General features: G+C 44.3%; 1 protein-coding gene across 1 annotated transcript in view; it reads right to left on the reverse strand.

Moving 5' to 3' along the window:
• Nucleotides 1–16,254, reverse strand: part of snd1 (staphylococcal nuclease and tudor domain containing 1) — a 400,387-nt gene that overhangs the window by 56,149 nt on the left and 327,984 nt on the right. Inside the window, exon 18 of the mRNA XM_083657501.1 lies at nt 5,628–5,769. Within this exon, the coding sequence (XP_083513627.1) occupies nt 5,628–5,769 (142 nt within the window). The remainder of the gene's footprint in view (nt 1–5,627; nt 5,770–16,254) is intronic.

Below are 16,254 nucleotides of genomic sequence, written 5' to 3' on the forward strand. Positions count from 1 at the left end.
GTCAAAGCCATACTTCCACTCTCTACTTCAACTTACAACAACTCTTGTTTCTGGCTCCTGTCCAGTCGTTTTCTGTGTGTGTGTGTGTGTGTGTGTGTGTGTGTGTGTGTGTGTCAGAGTGTGTAATTAGGCGGGCCAGGGGAAGGCCAGGGAAAAGCCGGTTAGCCGCGCCCTCCCTGTCGCGGGTGCGCTCTACCTCAAGGTTGGTCAAGGAGTCTTCGCCCAAAGTGTTCTCCAGCTGGCAAATGGAGTGCCGGCAGTGGCTGCCAAAAAAAGACAGTGCCTGGCCTTTGACTCGGATCCTACTGTAGCTGGTCACAATGTAACAGGAGAGGAGGACATACAGTAAAAAGACAGTGCCTGGCCTTTGACTCGGATCCTACTGTAGCTGGTCACAATGTAACAGGAGAGGAAGACATAGAGTAAAAATACAGTGCCTGGCCTTTGACTCGGATCCTACTGTAGCTGGTCACAATGTAACAGGAGAGGAAGACATAGAGTAAAAAGACAGTGCCTGGCCTTTGACTCAGATCCTACTGTAGCTGGTCACAATGTAACAGGAGAGGAAGACATAGAGTAAAAAGACAGTGCCTGGCCTTTGACTCAGATCCTACTGTAGCTGGTCACAATGTAACAGGAGAGGAAGACATAGAGTAAAAAGACAGTGCCTGGCCTTTGACTCGGATCCTACTGTAGCTGGTCACAATGTAACAGGAGAGGAGGACATACAGTAGCTGGGTGCAGTGGCATCACGTGGGCCTGTTTGCACAGTTTTGGTGAGGGCTTTAAGCATGTGTAGTTGTCCAGAGCCAGGGAGCATTTGGAGTCACTCATATATGACTTCACAGCACCGTATGTGATAGAAATGGCATGTAAGAGGTTAAATGCCTAAGTGCTTTATATATGTGAAGAGGCTTGGGCCTTAACGAGTACATAAAAAAAAAATCTATTTCACACTGGTTGAGGCAAAAACCAATCAAAATGTGATTTAAGCTAGCCAATCTAAAAGGGGACATGAACTACGGCGCAAATTGATGCCCCCAACATTATAACCAATTTACCGGCTATGTAAAACGTTATGCTGTCATCAAGTGCAATCTCAAGAGCATTTACAGTATGAAATTCAGCCTCCGCTCCCAAGCCTATCTGTGTATACAAATTCCTGCACTTCAGAAATGGAGGGTGAGGGTGAGAGGGGGTAGAACATGTAATGATATTGCAAAGCACTCAGCTTGTATGATTTTACAGGCCCCGATGCTTTGATGTGCTGTTCAAGGGGCTGCTACGACTTAATGTAGCTTTAAGGAAGCGTCAGCGAGAATGAAAGAGAGCAAGGAAGAAGAGACAAGGAGGCAAGGCGAGAGAGAGGGGGGGGGCATGATAGAGAGGGAGATGAGGAGACCGAGGCAGAGGGTGAGGGCTGTTCAGGCTTTGCTTCCCTGCTTTATTCATTCTTTTTTTGTACTTGTACATAAGGTTCTTGGTGCAAAAACACGGACCAATTAAAGAGAAAAAAGAGAAGGCCCCAGCATTGCTGGATCATCTAAAATTGAGCCTTTAGAAGAGAAGAGATTAAATAACTTGCAGCTCTCCTGTCAGAATACACCGAGGGCAGCAATATAATGCTTGGAAAGGGGGGGAATGCATTTTGGATGCAATTTCTTTAAATGCAACATTTATGCTGCTCCTGAGAGAAAGTTGGAAATGTTTCCCAAGGTCCCTCATATATAATTCTAAAGGAATTGATGAGAAATATGCCAAAAATCAATAAAAAAGTTTCATCCCCCATTAATTTACCCATGTGTAGATTTTGCATACTATTCCTCAATGCTAATAGGTCCCTACACTGCAACCGACCTTGTACATATTGCATAACCTCCCCCCCATCCATTATTCACATGTACTTCTGCCATGCTTCCAGTATGTGCTGCTGACTGCATTAACCCTAGATGCTGCATTAACCCTAGATGCTGCATTAAACCTAGATGCTGCATTAACCCTAGATGCTGTATTAACCCTAGATGCTGCATTAACCCTAGATGCTGCATTAACCCTAGATGCTGCATTAACCCTATATGCTGCATTAACCCTAGATGCTGCATTAACCCTAGATGCTGTATTAACCCTAGATGCTGCATTAACCCTAGATGCTGCATTAACCCTAGATGCTGTATTAACCCTAGATGCTGCATTAACCCTAGATGCTGTATTAACCCTAGATGCTGCATTAACCCTACATGCTGCATTAACCCTAGATGCTGCATTAACCCTAGATGCTGCATTAACCCTAGATGCTGCATTAACCCTAGATGCTGCATTAACCCTAGATGCTGCATTAACCCTAGATGCGGCATTAACCCGAGATGCTGCATTAACCCTAGATGCTGCATTAACCCTAGATGCTGCATTAACCCTAGATGCTGCATTAACCCTAGATGCTGCATTAAACCTAGATGCTGCATTAACCCTAGATGCTGCATTAAACCTAGATGCTGCATTAACCCTAGATGCTGCATTAAACCTAGATGCTGCATTAATCCTAGATGCTGCATTAAACCTAGATGCTGCATTAACCCTAGATGCTGCATTAACCCTAGATGCTGCATTAACCCTAGATGCTGCATTAACCCTAGATGCAGGCTCACATATGACAGCAGCATTTCAGCCCCTTCCCAGTGACAACTGATGCTGAGCAGTGATCAAAAGCCGGCACATGGCCTTAACAGGAGAAAGGCTAAAGTAGCCCGAGGGGGTGCGAGGGCTTTAGATTTGAATCAGCAGCTTGTAGGAAGGAGAGGAAGAAAATATTGTTTCTGAGTGCTTTCCAACACCTGGAGCTTTCCAGGAATGCTGTGAGTGAAGGGAGGGGACGGAGAGGGCATTTAAAAGAACCGGCGGGGCCAAAGGCCTTCCACACTCACACATGATTGGATTGTTACGCCCCCTAGTGATGCCCGGGCTCAGATTGGCTGTAAGTCAAGACAAATTAATTAATTATGGCGGTAAGGCAAAGTAAGGGTGACCAAAGTCAATTTCATGGCCCCTGGCAAAGTTGCCTGCCACTCAAGGAACCCAGATGTGGTGGGAGCTGAGAGGAGAGCAGCACATGCCCCCCCCCCCCCCCCCCCCCCCACAAACACACACACAGAACAAAGAATCCACACAGGATGACAAGAAGGCAATTTACATCAAGGCTTCAAATCGGTTCTGGTTGGTGTGTGTGAATGTGTTCAACTTTTAAAAAATATAGATTTTCCCCCTACTATTTATAGATTCATGAATGGGGATTTATAGCAGACATGTAGCATAAGGTGTAACAAGCACAGGTATGTGTGTAAGCAGCACTTGTGTACACAAATAGCTACACACAGGTACAGATGTATACACACAGCCCCCTCTCTTAGGCTAAGGTAGAGGACGGTCCATTAGGCAAACACACTACGTGAAGGATGGGCCGTTAACCAGCACAAATCAGTAGAGGGGGAGGTATTATGTGTGAGAGGCACACACACAACCACACATATTATAGCTTGTCAGAGGGAGCAGCCATGCAGGGACACCAGGGATTGTTAGTTTTCCCATTGCCAAACTTTTCCCTCCCTTCCTCCCCTCGTCAGTGGTGACAGGTGTGATTTATTCCTGTCGTTCACCAGTAAAAACAAGCGGAACATTCTTTGTTTTGTTGAGGGAGGGATGCTGCAGCGAGGGATGAGGGGAATGTCTGTGCAGTGGAGATAATTGTCATTCATAAAGTCAGTCTGGTGTGGGGAAAAAAAAGAGGCGAGAGAATATCGCTGGCACCTCTGTGTGGAGGTATCATTTTAAAGGAACAGCTCAGCCAAAAATTAAAAGTCTCTCATCATCTCCTCCTCAACCTCATGCCAGTTGAAACACAGGTGAAGTTTGTCAATATAACACACGGGGAGGTTGCCAGCACAAGTTAAGTGAAAACTTCAGCTGTACTGTACTGACGTCAATGTGAAGTCTCTTGGTGTTGTATGGATAAAATTGACCCGCGTTTCAAATGGCATGAGGGTGAATAGATTATTGCAAAATTTCCATTTTTGTGTGAACTGTTCCTTTAACAGCTATTTAGTATGAGATTGTCACAGAGCATAGTGACGTAGGCACAAAAAATACAAACACTTTTACTCAATAGCAATTTTAGCAATTTTTCAATTTACATCCATAAGGTGCTCTATCGTTGCAACGGCCTTAAAACAGCGCTTAGCGCCCGGCGCAGCTCATATTGGTGGGCGTGGACCGGCGCACTCCATATTTTGGTGTCGGCGCTACACGTGGCCTTACGCATTATAACCACGCCTTTTAAGCGTATAATTATGCACGACCTGCTGATTGGAGAAGTGGAGTAAACTAATCACAAGCTTCCTTTTTAAGCTCCAATTCCACGGAGCGATCCAGTCCGGCTTCAGAAAAGCAGAGGCGCTCTGAGCTCCCCCCTCTCTTTCATCCCCGGCTGTCTCCATATATATTATTCCATATTATTATGCTTCTCAAACCAATCTCACTGCAGTTTAAATACTGCAAGCATGTAAATACGCTACACTATAGCAAGATCAAAGTGAAAAGAATGTTCTAAACGCATTGGCTAGAAAAATATAGCCTATCCCCTATGTTATGATGAGATTAGATTGGTGAAAGTTTGTCCAGAATGATATCGTTTTCTCTCCCCTGCTGCACAGGTAGGATGATGCACATAAATATAGCCTACATTATGTAAAGTCATTGCATAAATGTGTTTTTATTGTAAAAGTAAATGTGAAGTAAGCCAAGTCTTATTGGAGCGGACATCACAGTAGGACATCACAGTAGAACCATGTTACGGCTGTCACTCATCTAAATCACGTTAAATCTGCAAGGGATATATATACCACCTGGATTACATATATGTTTCACTTAGGGTTGTGTTTTGATTTCTATGTTTTATTTTGTCCAATATTGAAATGTTCGAGAATTGCATGTTGTGTTAACAGAAACATTATTTCTATCTACCACTTAGCCTATTTAGGCTGATTTGGTTGCTATTACTTGTCGAAATGGATTAGCCTCAATGCATGCTGGGAGATTTCACAAATTCACATGTGGCTCAACAACCTCTGAATGACAGGGGCTCAAAACTACGATATAACAACTTTTTTTGCATCGGTCTTTGTGCCTGTCTGACGCGCGAGAGAGAGGGAGTGAGAGAGAGAGAGAGGGGGAGAAAGTGTGACATCGGCAGAGGAGAGCTGTGCGTAAATAGGCACAGTAATATCCGCGGCGCACTGAATAAGGCCTGGTTTAGAAAAGCGCTAAGCGCTAAATTAACGCCAGGGGGGAAGATATCGTTACGCCGGTATTTAAGGCAGAAATGCCCATTCTGGTCTATTCTGGCACTGCGCCACGCCTCTTCGGCGTAAAGCGCATTTTGGGGCCTAAAACCAGGATGCTATCTTCCCGAGGCAGGCGCAAGGCGCGTTTTTTTTGCGTTTAACGCCAGTTTTTGCACCTAAGGCCAGTGGGAAGATAGGGGGCATAGTCTGCTGCTCCTGCACAGACACACACACTCACAGGTATTACATACAGATAATCATCCTCTCGCACACACACACACACTCTCCGGGTACCTGTCTCTACATCCTGTGTGTAGAAGTGCATGTTGTCACTGATCTCAGTGACGCAGACTGATCTGTAGTTGGGCACACGCTCCTTCTCCTCCGTCAGAAGCACCACCTCCTCCACTGGCTTCTCCTCATAGTTAGCCCAGATCTATAGGACACAGACAAACACAGGTGAGACAAACAAAAAAAATGTCAGTGGACTATAGAAATGCAGTAGAACCGGTCATGTGTGAGTTAGAGTACCAGATATTTTTCATACATAAAAAGTGCAGAGCTGCTTAATTTTTTCTAAGATTATTTGTGTTAAAAAATTAAATAAGATTGGTGAAAAGATAACGAAACACAGAACAAGATTTGAAACGCTAATAATCAAGTGGGCCTTGGAAATGTTCTTGGTATGTCCACTCATCAAGAAATATTTAAAATTTCCCCTATCCGCTGGATGCATACTGTACCTATGATTTGCACATTTGACTCTGACGATGGATTTGTTCAGATATGCCTTACTGGCATCCCTCACTCAGCAAAGAAAAGTGTCAGGCATCAATACACGCTCAGAACAGATATCCAAAACAGGTGACAATACACACATAAAAACATCCAATGTTTCCACCAGCCAGCATTCTTTTTTGAGCAAGTACAGTAAAGACCCAGAGGGTCTGAGTATGTGTGTGTGTGTGTGTGTGTAAGCAGGTCATATCCTCCCTATGCTGCATCAAGGTTGGTTCTCTATGGCCCCCCCAGAGGAAGAGAGGGCAGGAGGCTCATTAGGGAGGAGTGCTTTGCCTGAAGCCACATGTCAAACTGTACAGACATGCTGGAGTGGTGTGTGTGTGTGTGTCGAGAGAAAGACTGAGTGTGTATGCACCTTCAAATACCGTGTGTTAAGCACGTGTATGCACACACACACACAAGATGGTCAGGATGAAAGCGAGCTGATAACCTCCGTGCAGATGAAGCGGTGGGGTGGACGTACTGTATAGGAGGAGACAGGGAGCCAAGATGGGCGGTGAACTCAAAAGTCAGAAAGAGCAGCCAAGCTTCACGCCGCGCTAACTTTTGTGTAGCACTAGCACAGCTTGTTACCATTCATTTCTGTAGGCTATTTGAGAAGTGCTCACTTTCAAAGTATAGAGACAGAGGAGGAAAGAGGAGCAGACAGTAATGGTCTTCTTCTTTTTTTACTGCACAGTAATATTAGCCAATTAGGTTCTGGCTAATTATTTAACTGCATGGTATCATCAAGCTAATTAGATTAGCCAGTTTTAGTGTTGTCTTTTCTCTCTCTCTTCTTTGGAGGGCAGCGCTAGTGTTGGGGCTAGGCTAATCATACCCGGGACTATGTGTAGGGATGGGGCCGATCCGATCCAATATCGGTATCGGGTGCCGATATGGCACTAATTCACGGATCGGATCGGATTTTTTTTTTTTTTTTTTTTTGCAATTCCAGCACACAGCTGGCCGTAATTTGTGTAATAATGTATAATAGTATCCTTCTTTGCCTTGTATATTTTCTTAATTTTGTCTGCTTTTTGCAAGGTATATTTAAAAAAAAAACTTTAATTGGCCAAATCTTTGCCTATACTGTATATTCAAGAAAAATATTGGTATCGGCATAATATCGGTATCGGCAGATATCCAAATTCAGGTATCGGAATCGGATCGGAAGTGAAAAAAGTGGATCGGTGCATCCCTAACTATGTGCTGGCTCTTTGGCATGCTAACATTAGCCAATTACAGCATTGATGTGGTACTGTGCAGTGGTAAGACATTTACTGGAGTGATGTGACTGAAGGGTTAGGGTGAGAAGTGTGTGAGAGAAGTATGTGCGAGCAAGGGAGTCAAATTGCTACTACTGCTGAATGGGATTTGGGGAAAAAGAAAGAAAGAAAAGAAAAAATAGCCTATTTTTGGCCATGGAACAAGTGACAGAAGCATTGAGCCCTGTTGCCCTGCCTACACACTAACAAAAGACAGGGTCACACTAGCCAATTACATCCAATTATTCATCCCACAAATGCTACAGAAAGAAAAGAGTTGGAGGAGGGAAGAAAAAAGTAGGGAAGGAAGAGGAGGGAAAGGAGGTAGGATTGTGGGGATTGAGGGCAGCTGAGGTTAATGAAGAGTGAAAACGCAGCTACGCTTCACAAACTTCCACAACAGCATGGCCTTTTTTTCTTTTCTTTTCTACAGCGTTGGACAAGCATGTGCACAGGCACACAGCCAGCCACATACATGTTGTATGCACAAGCACACACACACAGCCTCAGGTAATAGATATGCGTCTCACAATGCCGAGAGAGGTGACATGGCCTGGCTTTTAATCAAACCTGCAGCACCAATCAGGGATGACAAAGATTAGCGTGTCACCATTCATTACCGTGGTGAGCATCACCGTGGCATCTGGGGCGGGCGGGGGTGGGGGCTGGCGGTATGGTCACCACAGGCGCCAGGCACAGCCGGCAGGCTGCTTGACCTGTGACTTGCTGTTGAGTATGCACGTCACAGCGACAAGGGCATGGGTACAACAACTCTAAGGGCCACAGACACTTGCCACCCCCGATTGGAAGCTCGACATATAGCGGAATATGTGCTATAGGCTCAATCACATGACCGGGTTGTGGCAGAGGCAAAACTGGCACGACTTGCCTTAGACATACTGTTAGAGCTCTATCTATTTCTAATGCACAAACACGCACGCGTGCACGACTTGTCTTAGACATACTGTTAGAGCTCTATCTATTTCTAATGCACAAACACGCACGCGTGCACGACTTGTCTTAGACATACTGTTAGAGCTCTATCTATTTCTAATGCACAAACACGCACGCGTGCACGACTTGTCTTAGACATACTGTTAGAGCTCTATCTATTTCTAATGCACAAACACGCACGCGTGCACGACTTGTCTTAGACATACTGTTAGAGCTCTATCTATTTCTAATGCACAAACACGCACGCACGACTTGTCTTAGACATACTGTTAGAGCTCTATCTATTTCTAATGCACAAACACGCACGCGTGCACGACTTGTCTTAGACATACTGTTAGAGCTCCATCTATTTCTAATGGACAAACACGCATGCGTGCACGACTTGTCTTAGACATACTGTTAGAGCTCTATCTATTTCTAATGCACAAACACGCACGCGTGCACGACTTGTCTTAGACATACTGTTAGAGCTCTATCTATTTCTAATGGACAAACACGCACGCGTGCACGACTTGTCTTAGACATACTGTTAGAGCTCTATCTATTTCTAATGGACAAACACGCACGCGTGCACGACTTGTCTTAGACATACTGTTAGAGCTCTATCTATTTCTAATGCACAAACACGCACGCGTGCACGACTTGTCTTAGACATACTGTTAGAGCTCCATCTATTTCTAATGGACAAACACGCACGCGTGCACGACTTGTCTTAGACATACTGTTAGAGCTCTATCTATTTCTAATGCACAAACACGCACGCGTGCACGACTTGTCTTATACATACTGTTAGAGCTCTATCTATTTCTAATGCACAAACACGCACGCGTGCACGACTTGTCTTAGACATACTGTTAGAGCTCTATCTATTTCTAATGGACAAACACGCACGCGTGCACGACTTGTCTTAGACATACTGTTAGAGCTCCATCTATTTCTAATGCACAAACACGCATGCGTGCACGACTTGTCTTAGACATACTGTTAGAGCTCTATCTATTTCTAATGGACAAACACGCACACGTGCACGACTTGTCTTAGAAGTACCGTTAGAGCTCTATCTATTTCTAATGCACAAACACGCACGCGTGCACGACTTGTCTTAGACATACTGTTAGAGCTCTATCTATTTCTAATGCACAAACACGCACGCGTGCACGACTTGTCTTAGACATACTGTTAGAGCTCCATCTATTTCTAATGCACAAACACGCACGCGTGCACGACTTGTCTTAGACATACTGTTAGAGCTCTATCTATTTCTAATGCACAAACACGCATGCGTGCACGACTTGTCTTAGACATACTGTTAGAGCTCTATCTATTTCTAATGGACAAACACGCACGCGTGCACGACTTGTCTTAGACATACTGTTAGAGCTCCATCTATTTCTAATGGACAAACACGCATGCGTGCACGACTTGTCTTAGACATACTGTTAGAGCTCTATCTATTTCTAATGCACAAACACGCACGCGTGCACGACTTGTCTTAGACATACTGTTAGAGCTCTATCTATTTCTAATGGACAAACACGCACGCGTGCACGACTTGTCTTAGACATACTGTTAGAGCTCTATCTATTTCTAATGGACAAACACGCACGCGTGCACGACTTGTCTTAGACATACTGTTAGAGCTCTATCTATTTCTAATGCACAAACACGCACGCGTGCACGACTTGTCTTAGACATACTGTTAGAGCTCCATCTATTTCTAATGGACAAACACGCACGCGTGCACGACTTGTCTTAGACATACTGTTAGAGCTCTATCTATTTCTAATGCACAAACACGCACGCGTGCACGACTTGTCTTATACATACTGTTAGAGCTCTATCTATTTCTAATGCACAAACACGCACGCGTGCACGACTTGTCTTAGACATACTGTTAGAGCTCTATCTATTTCTAATGGACAAACACGCACGCGTGCACGACTTGTCTTAGACATACTGTTAGAGCTCCATCTATTTCTAATGCACAAACACGCATGCGTGCACGACTTGTCTTAGACATACTGTTAGAGCTCTATCTATTTCTAATGGACAAACACGCACACGTGCACGACTTGTCTTAGAAGTACCGTTAGAGCTCTATCTATTTCTAATGCACAAACACGCACGCGTGCACGACTTGTCTTAGACATACCGTTAGGGCTCTATCTATTTCTAATGCACAAACACGCACGCGTGCACGACTTGTCTTAGACATACCGTTAGAGCTCTATCTATTTCTAATGCACAAACACGCACGCGTGCACGACTTGTCTTAGACATACTGTTAGAGCTCTATCTATTTCTAATGCACAAACACGCACGCGTGCACAACTTGTCTTAGACATACTGTTAGAGCTCCATCTATTTCTAATGGACAAACACGCACGCGTGCACGACTTGTCTTAGACATACCGTTAGAGCTCCATCTATTTCTAATGGACAAACACGCACGCGTGCACGACTTGTCTTAGACATACCGTTAGAGCTCCATCTATTTCTAATGGACAAACACGCACGCGTGCACGACTTGTCTTAGACATACTGTTAGAGCTCCATCTATTTCTAATGGACAAACACGCACGCGTGCACGACTTGTCTTAGACATACTGTTAGAGCTCTATCTATTTCTAATGGACAAACACGCACGCGTGCACGACTTGTCTTAGACATACTGTTAGAGCTCCATCTATTTCTAATGGACAAACACGCACGCGTGCACGACTTGTCTTAGACATACTGTTAGAGCTCCATCTATTTCTAATGGACAAACATGCACGCGTGCACGACTTGTCTTAGACATACTGTTAGAGCTCCATCTATTTCTAATGGACAAACACGCACGCGTGCACGACTTGTCTTAGACATACTGTTAGAGCTCTATCTATTTCTAATGGACAAACACGCACGCGTGCACGACTTGTCTTAGACATACTGTTAGAGCTCTATCTATTTCTAATGGACAAACACGCACGCGTGCACGACTTGTCTTAGACATACTGTTAGAGCTCTATCTATTTCTAATGGACAAACACGCACGCGTGCACGACTTGTCTTAGACATACTGTTAGAGCTCCATCTATTTCTAATGGACAAACACGCACGCGTGCACGACTTGTCTTAGACATACTGTTAGAGCTCTATCTATTTCTAATGCACAAACACGCACGCGTGCACGACTTGTCTTAGACATACTGTTAGAGCTCCATCTATTTCTAATGGACAAACACGCACGCGTGCACGACTTGTCTTAGACATACTGTTAGAGCTCTATCTATTTCTAATGGACAAACACGCACGCGTGCACGACTTGTCTTAGACATACTGTTAGAGCTCTATCTATTTCTAATGGACAAACACGCACGCGTGCACGACTTGTCTTAGACATGCTGTTAGAGCTCTATCTATTTCTAATGCACAAACACGCACGCGTGCACGACTTGTCTTAGACATACTGTTAGAGCTCCATCTATTTCTAATGGACAAACACGCACGCGTGCACGACTTGTCTTAGACATACTATTAGAGCTCCATCTATTTCTAATGGACAAACACGCACGCGTGCACGACTTGTCTTAGACATACTGTTAGAGCTCTATCTATTTCTAATGCACAAACACGCACGTGTGCACGACTTGTCTTAGACATACTGTTAGAGCTCTATCTATTTCTAATGCACAAACACGCACGCGTGCACGACTTGTCTTAGACATACTGTTAGAGCTCTATCTATTTCTAATGGACAAACACGCACGCGTGCACGACTTGTCTTAGACATACTGTTAGAGCTCTATCTATTTCTAATGGACAAACACGCACGCGTGCACGACTTGTCTTAGACATACTGTTAGAGCTCTATCTATTTCTAATGCACAAACACGCACGCGTGCACGACTTGTCTTAGACATACTGTTAGAGCTCTATCTATTTCTAATGGACAAACACGGACGCGTGCACGACTTGTCTTAGACATACTGTTAGAGCTCTATCTATTTCTAATGGACAAACACGCACGCGTGCACGACTTGTCTTAGACATACTGTTAGAGCTCTATCTATTTCTAATGGACAAACACGCACGCGTGCACGACTTGTCTTAGACATACTGTTAGAGCTCCATCTATTTCTAATGGACAAACACGCACGCGTGCACGACTTGTCTTAGACATACTGTTAGAGCTCCATCTATTTCTAATGCACAAACACGCACGCGTGCACGACTTGTCTTAGACATACTGTTAGAGCTCTATCTATTTCTAATGGACAAACACGCACGCGTGCACGACTTGTCTTAGACATACTGTTAGAGCTCTATCTATTTCTAATGCACAAACACGCACGCGTGCACGACTTGTCTTAGACATACTGTTAGAGCTCTATCTATTTCTAATGGACAAACACGCACGCGTGCACGACTTGTCTTATACATACTGTTAGAGCTCTATCTATTTCTAATGCACAAACACGCACGCGTGCACGACTTGTCTTAGACATACTGTTAGAGCTCTATCTATTTCTAATGCACAAACACGCACGCGTGCACGACTTGTCTTAGACATACTGTTAGAGCTCTATCTATTTCTAATGCACAAACACGCACGCGTGCACGACTTGTCTTAGACATACTGTTAGAGCTCTATCTATTTCTAATGCACAAACACGCACGCGTGCACGACTTGTCTTAGACATACTGTTAGAGCTCCATCTATTTCTAATGGACAAACACGCACGCGTGCACGACTTGTCTTAGACATACTGTTAGAGCTCTATCTATTTCTAATGGACAAACACGCACGCGTGCACGACTTGTCTTAGACATACTGTTAGAGCTCCATCTATTTCTAATGGACAAACACGCACGCGTGCACGACTTGTCTTAGACATACTGTTAGAGCTCTATCTATTTCTAATGCACAAACACGCACGCGTGCACGACTTGTCTTAGACATACTGTTAGAGCTCTATCTATTTCTAATGCACAAACACGCACGCGTGCACGACTTGTCTTAGACATACTGTTAGAGCTCTATCTATTTCTAATGCACAAACACGCACGCGTGCACGACTTGTCTTAGACATACTGTTAGAGCTCCATCTATTTCTAATGGACAAACACGCACGCGTGCACGACTTGTCTTAGACATACTGTTAGAGCTCTATCTATTTCTAATGCACAAACACGCACGCGTGCACGACTTGTCTTAGACATACTGTTAGAGCTCTATCTATTTCTAATGGACAAACACGCACGCGTGCACGACTTGTCTTATACATACTGTTAGAGCTCTATCTATTTCTAATGCACAAACACGCACGCGTGCACGACTTGTCTTAGACATACTGTTAGAGCTCTATCTATTTCTAATGGACAAACACGCACGCGTGCACGACTTGTCTTAGACATACTGTTAGAGCTCCATCTATTTCTAATGCACAAACACGCACGCGTGCACGACTTGTCTTAGACATACTGTTAGAGCTCCATCTATTTCTAATGCACAAACACGCACGCGTGCACGACTTGTCTTAGACATACTGTTAGAGCTCCATCTATTTCTAATGCACAAACACGCACGCGTGCACGACTTGTCTTAGACATACTGTTAGAGCTCCATCTATTTCTAATGCACAAACACGCACGCGTGCACGACTTGTCTTAGACATACTGTTAGAGCTCTATCTATTTCTAATGCACAAACACGCACGCGTGCACGACTTGTCTTAGACATACTGTTAGAGCTCTATCTATTTCTAATGCACAAACACGCACGCGTGCACGACTTGTCTTAGACATACTGTTAGAGCTCTATCTATTTCTAATGGACAAACACGCACGCGTCCACGACTTGTCTTAGACATACTGTTAGAGCTCTATCTATTTCTAATGGACAAACACGCACGCGTGCACGACTTGTCTTAGACATACTGTTAGAGCTCTATCTATTTCTAATGCACAAACACGCACGCGTGCACGACTTGTCTTAGACATACTGTTAGAGCTCTATCTATTTCTAATGGACAAACACGCACGCGTGCACGACTTGTCTTATACATACTGTTAGAGCTCTATCTATTTCTAATGCACAAACACGCACGCGTGCACGACTTGTCTTAGACATACTGTTAGAGCTCTATCTATTTCTAATGGACAAACACGCACGCGTGCACGACTTGTCTTAGACATACTGTTAGAGCTCTATCTATTTCTAATGCACAAACACGCACGCGTGCACGACTTGTCTTAGACATACTGTTAGAGCTCCATCTATTTCTAATGCACAAACACGGACGCGTGCACGACTTGTCTTAGACATACTGTTAGAGCTCTATCTATTTCTAATGGACAAACACGCACGCGTGCACGACTTGTCTTAGACATACTGTTAGAGCTCCATCTATTTCTAATGGACAAACACGCACGCGTGCACGACTTGTCTTAGACATACTGTTAGAGCTCTATCTATTTCTAATGGACAAACACGCACGCGTGCACGACTTGTCTTAGACATACTGTTAGAGCTCCATCTATTTCTAATGGACAAACACGCACGCGTGCACGACTTGTCTTAGACATACTGTTAGAGCTCTATCTATTTCTAATGCACAAACACGCACGCGTGCACGACTTGTCTTAGACATACTGTTAGAGCTCTATCTATTTCTAATGCACAAACACGCACGCGTGCACGACTTGTCTTAGACATACTGTTAGAGCTCTATCTATTTCTAATGCACAAACACGCACGCGTGCACGACTTGTCTTAGACATACTGTTAGAGCTCTATCTATTTCTAATGGACAAACACGCACGCGTGCACGACTTGTCTTAGACATACTGTTAGAGCTCCATCTATTTCTAATGGACAAACACGCACGCGTGCACGACTTGTCTTAGACATACTGTTAGAGCTCTATCTATTTCTAATGCACAAACACGCACGCGTGCACGACTTGTCTTAGACATACTGTTAGAGCTCCATCTATTTCTAATGCACAAACACGCACGCGTGCACGACTTGTCTTAGACATACTGTTAGAGCTCTATCTATTTCTAATGCACAAACACGCACGCGTGCACGACTTGTCTTAGACATACTGTTAGAGCTCTATCTATTTCTAATGCACAAACACGCACGCGTGCACGACTTGTCTTAGACATACTGTTAGAGCTCTATCTATTTCTAATGCACAAACACGCATGCGTGCACGACTTGTCTTAGACATACTGTTAGAGCTCTATCTATTTCTAATGGACAAACACGCATGCGTGCACGACTTGTCTTAGACATACTGTTAGAGCTCTATCTATTTCTAATGGACAAACACGCATGCGTGCACGACTTGTCTTAGACATACTGTTAGAGCTCTATCTATTTCTAATGCACAAACACGCACGCGTGCACGACTTGTCTTAGACATACTGTTAGAGCTCTATCTATTTCTAATGCACAAACACGCACGCGTGCACGACTTGTCTTAGACATACTGTTAGAGCTCTATCTATTTCTAATGCACAAACACGCATGCGTGCACGACTTGTCTTAGACATACTGTTAGAGCTCTATCTATTTCTAATGGACAAACACGCATGCGTGCACGACTTGTCTTAGACATACTGTTAGAGCTCTATCTATTTCTAATGGACAAACACGCATGCGTGCACGACTTGTCTTAGACATACTGTTAGAGCTCTATCTATTTCTAATGCACAAACACGCACGCGTGCACGACTTGTCTTAGACATACTGTTAGAGCTCTATCTATTTCTAATGCACAAACACGCACGCGTGCACGCTGCGCCAAGGGCTGATGACCTTCCGTGAGCAGCCAGCCATCCCTGTTTGTTCCACTCGAGTGCAGGTATGTGACTGCTGCTTCTGCTGCTGCTCTGCTACTGCAGCCAGACACGAGTGCCACCAGGCT

Source organism: Poromitra crassiceps, assembly GCF_964638095.1.
Source record: "Poromitra crassiceps genome assembly, chromosome: 2".
NCBI lineage: Eukaryota > Metazoa > Chordata > Actinopteri > Beryciformes > Melamphaidae > Poromitra > Poromitra crassiceps.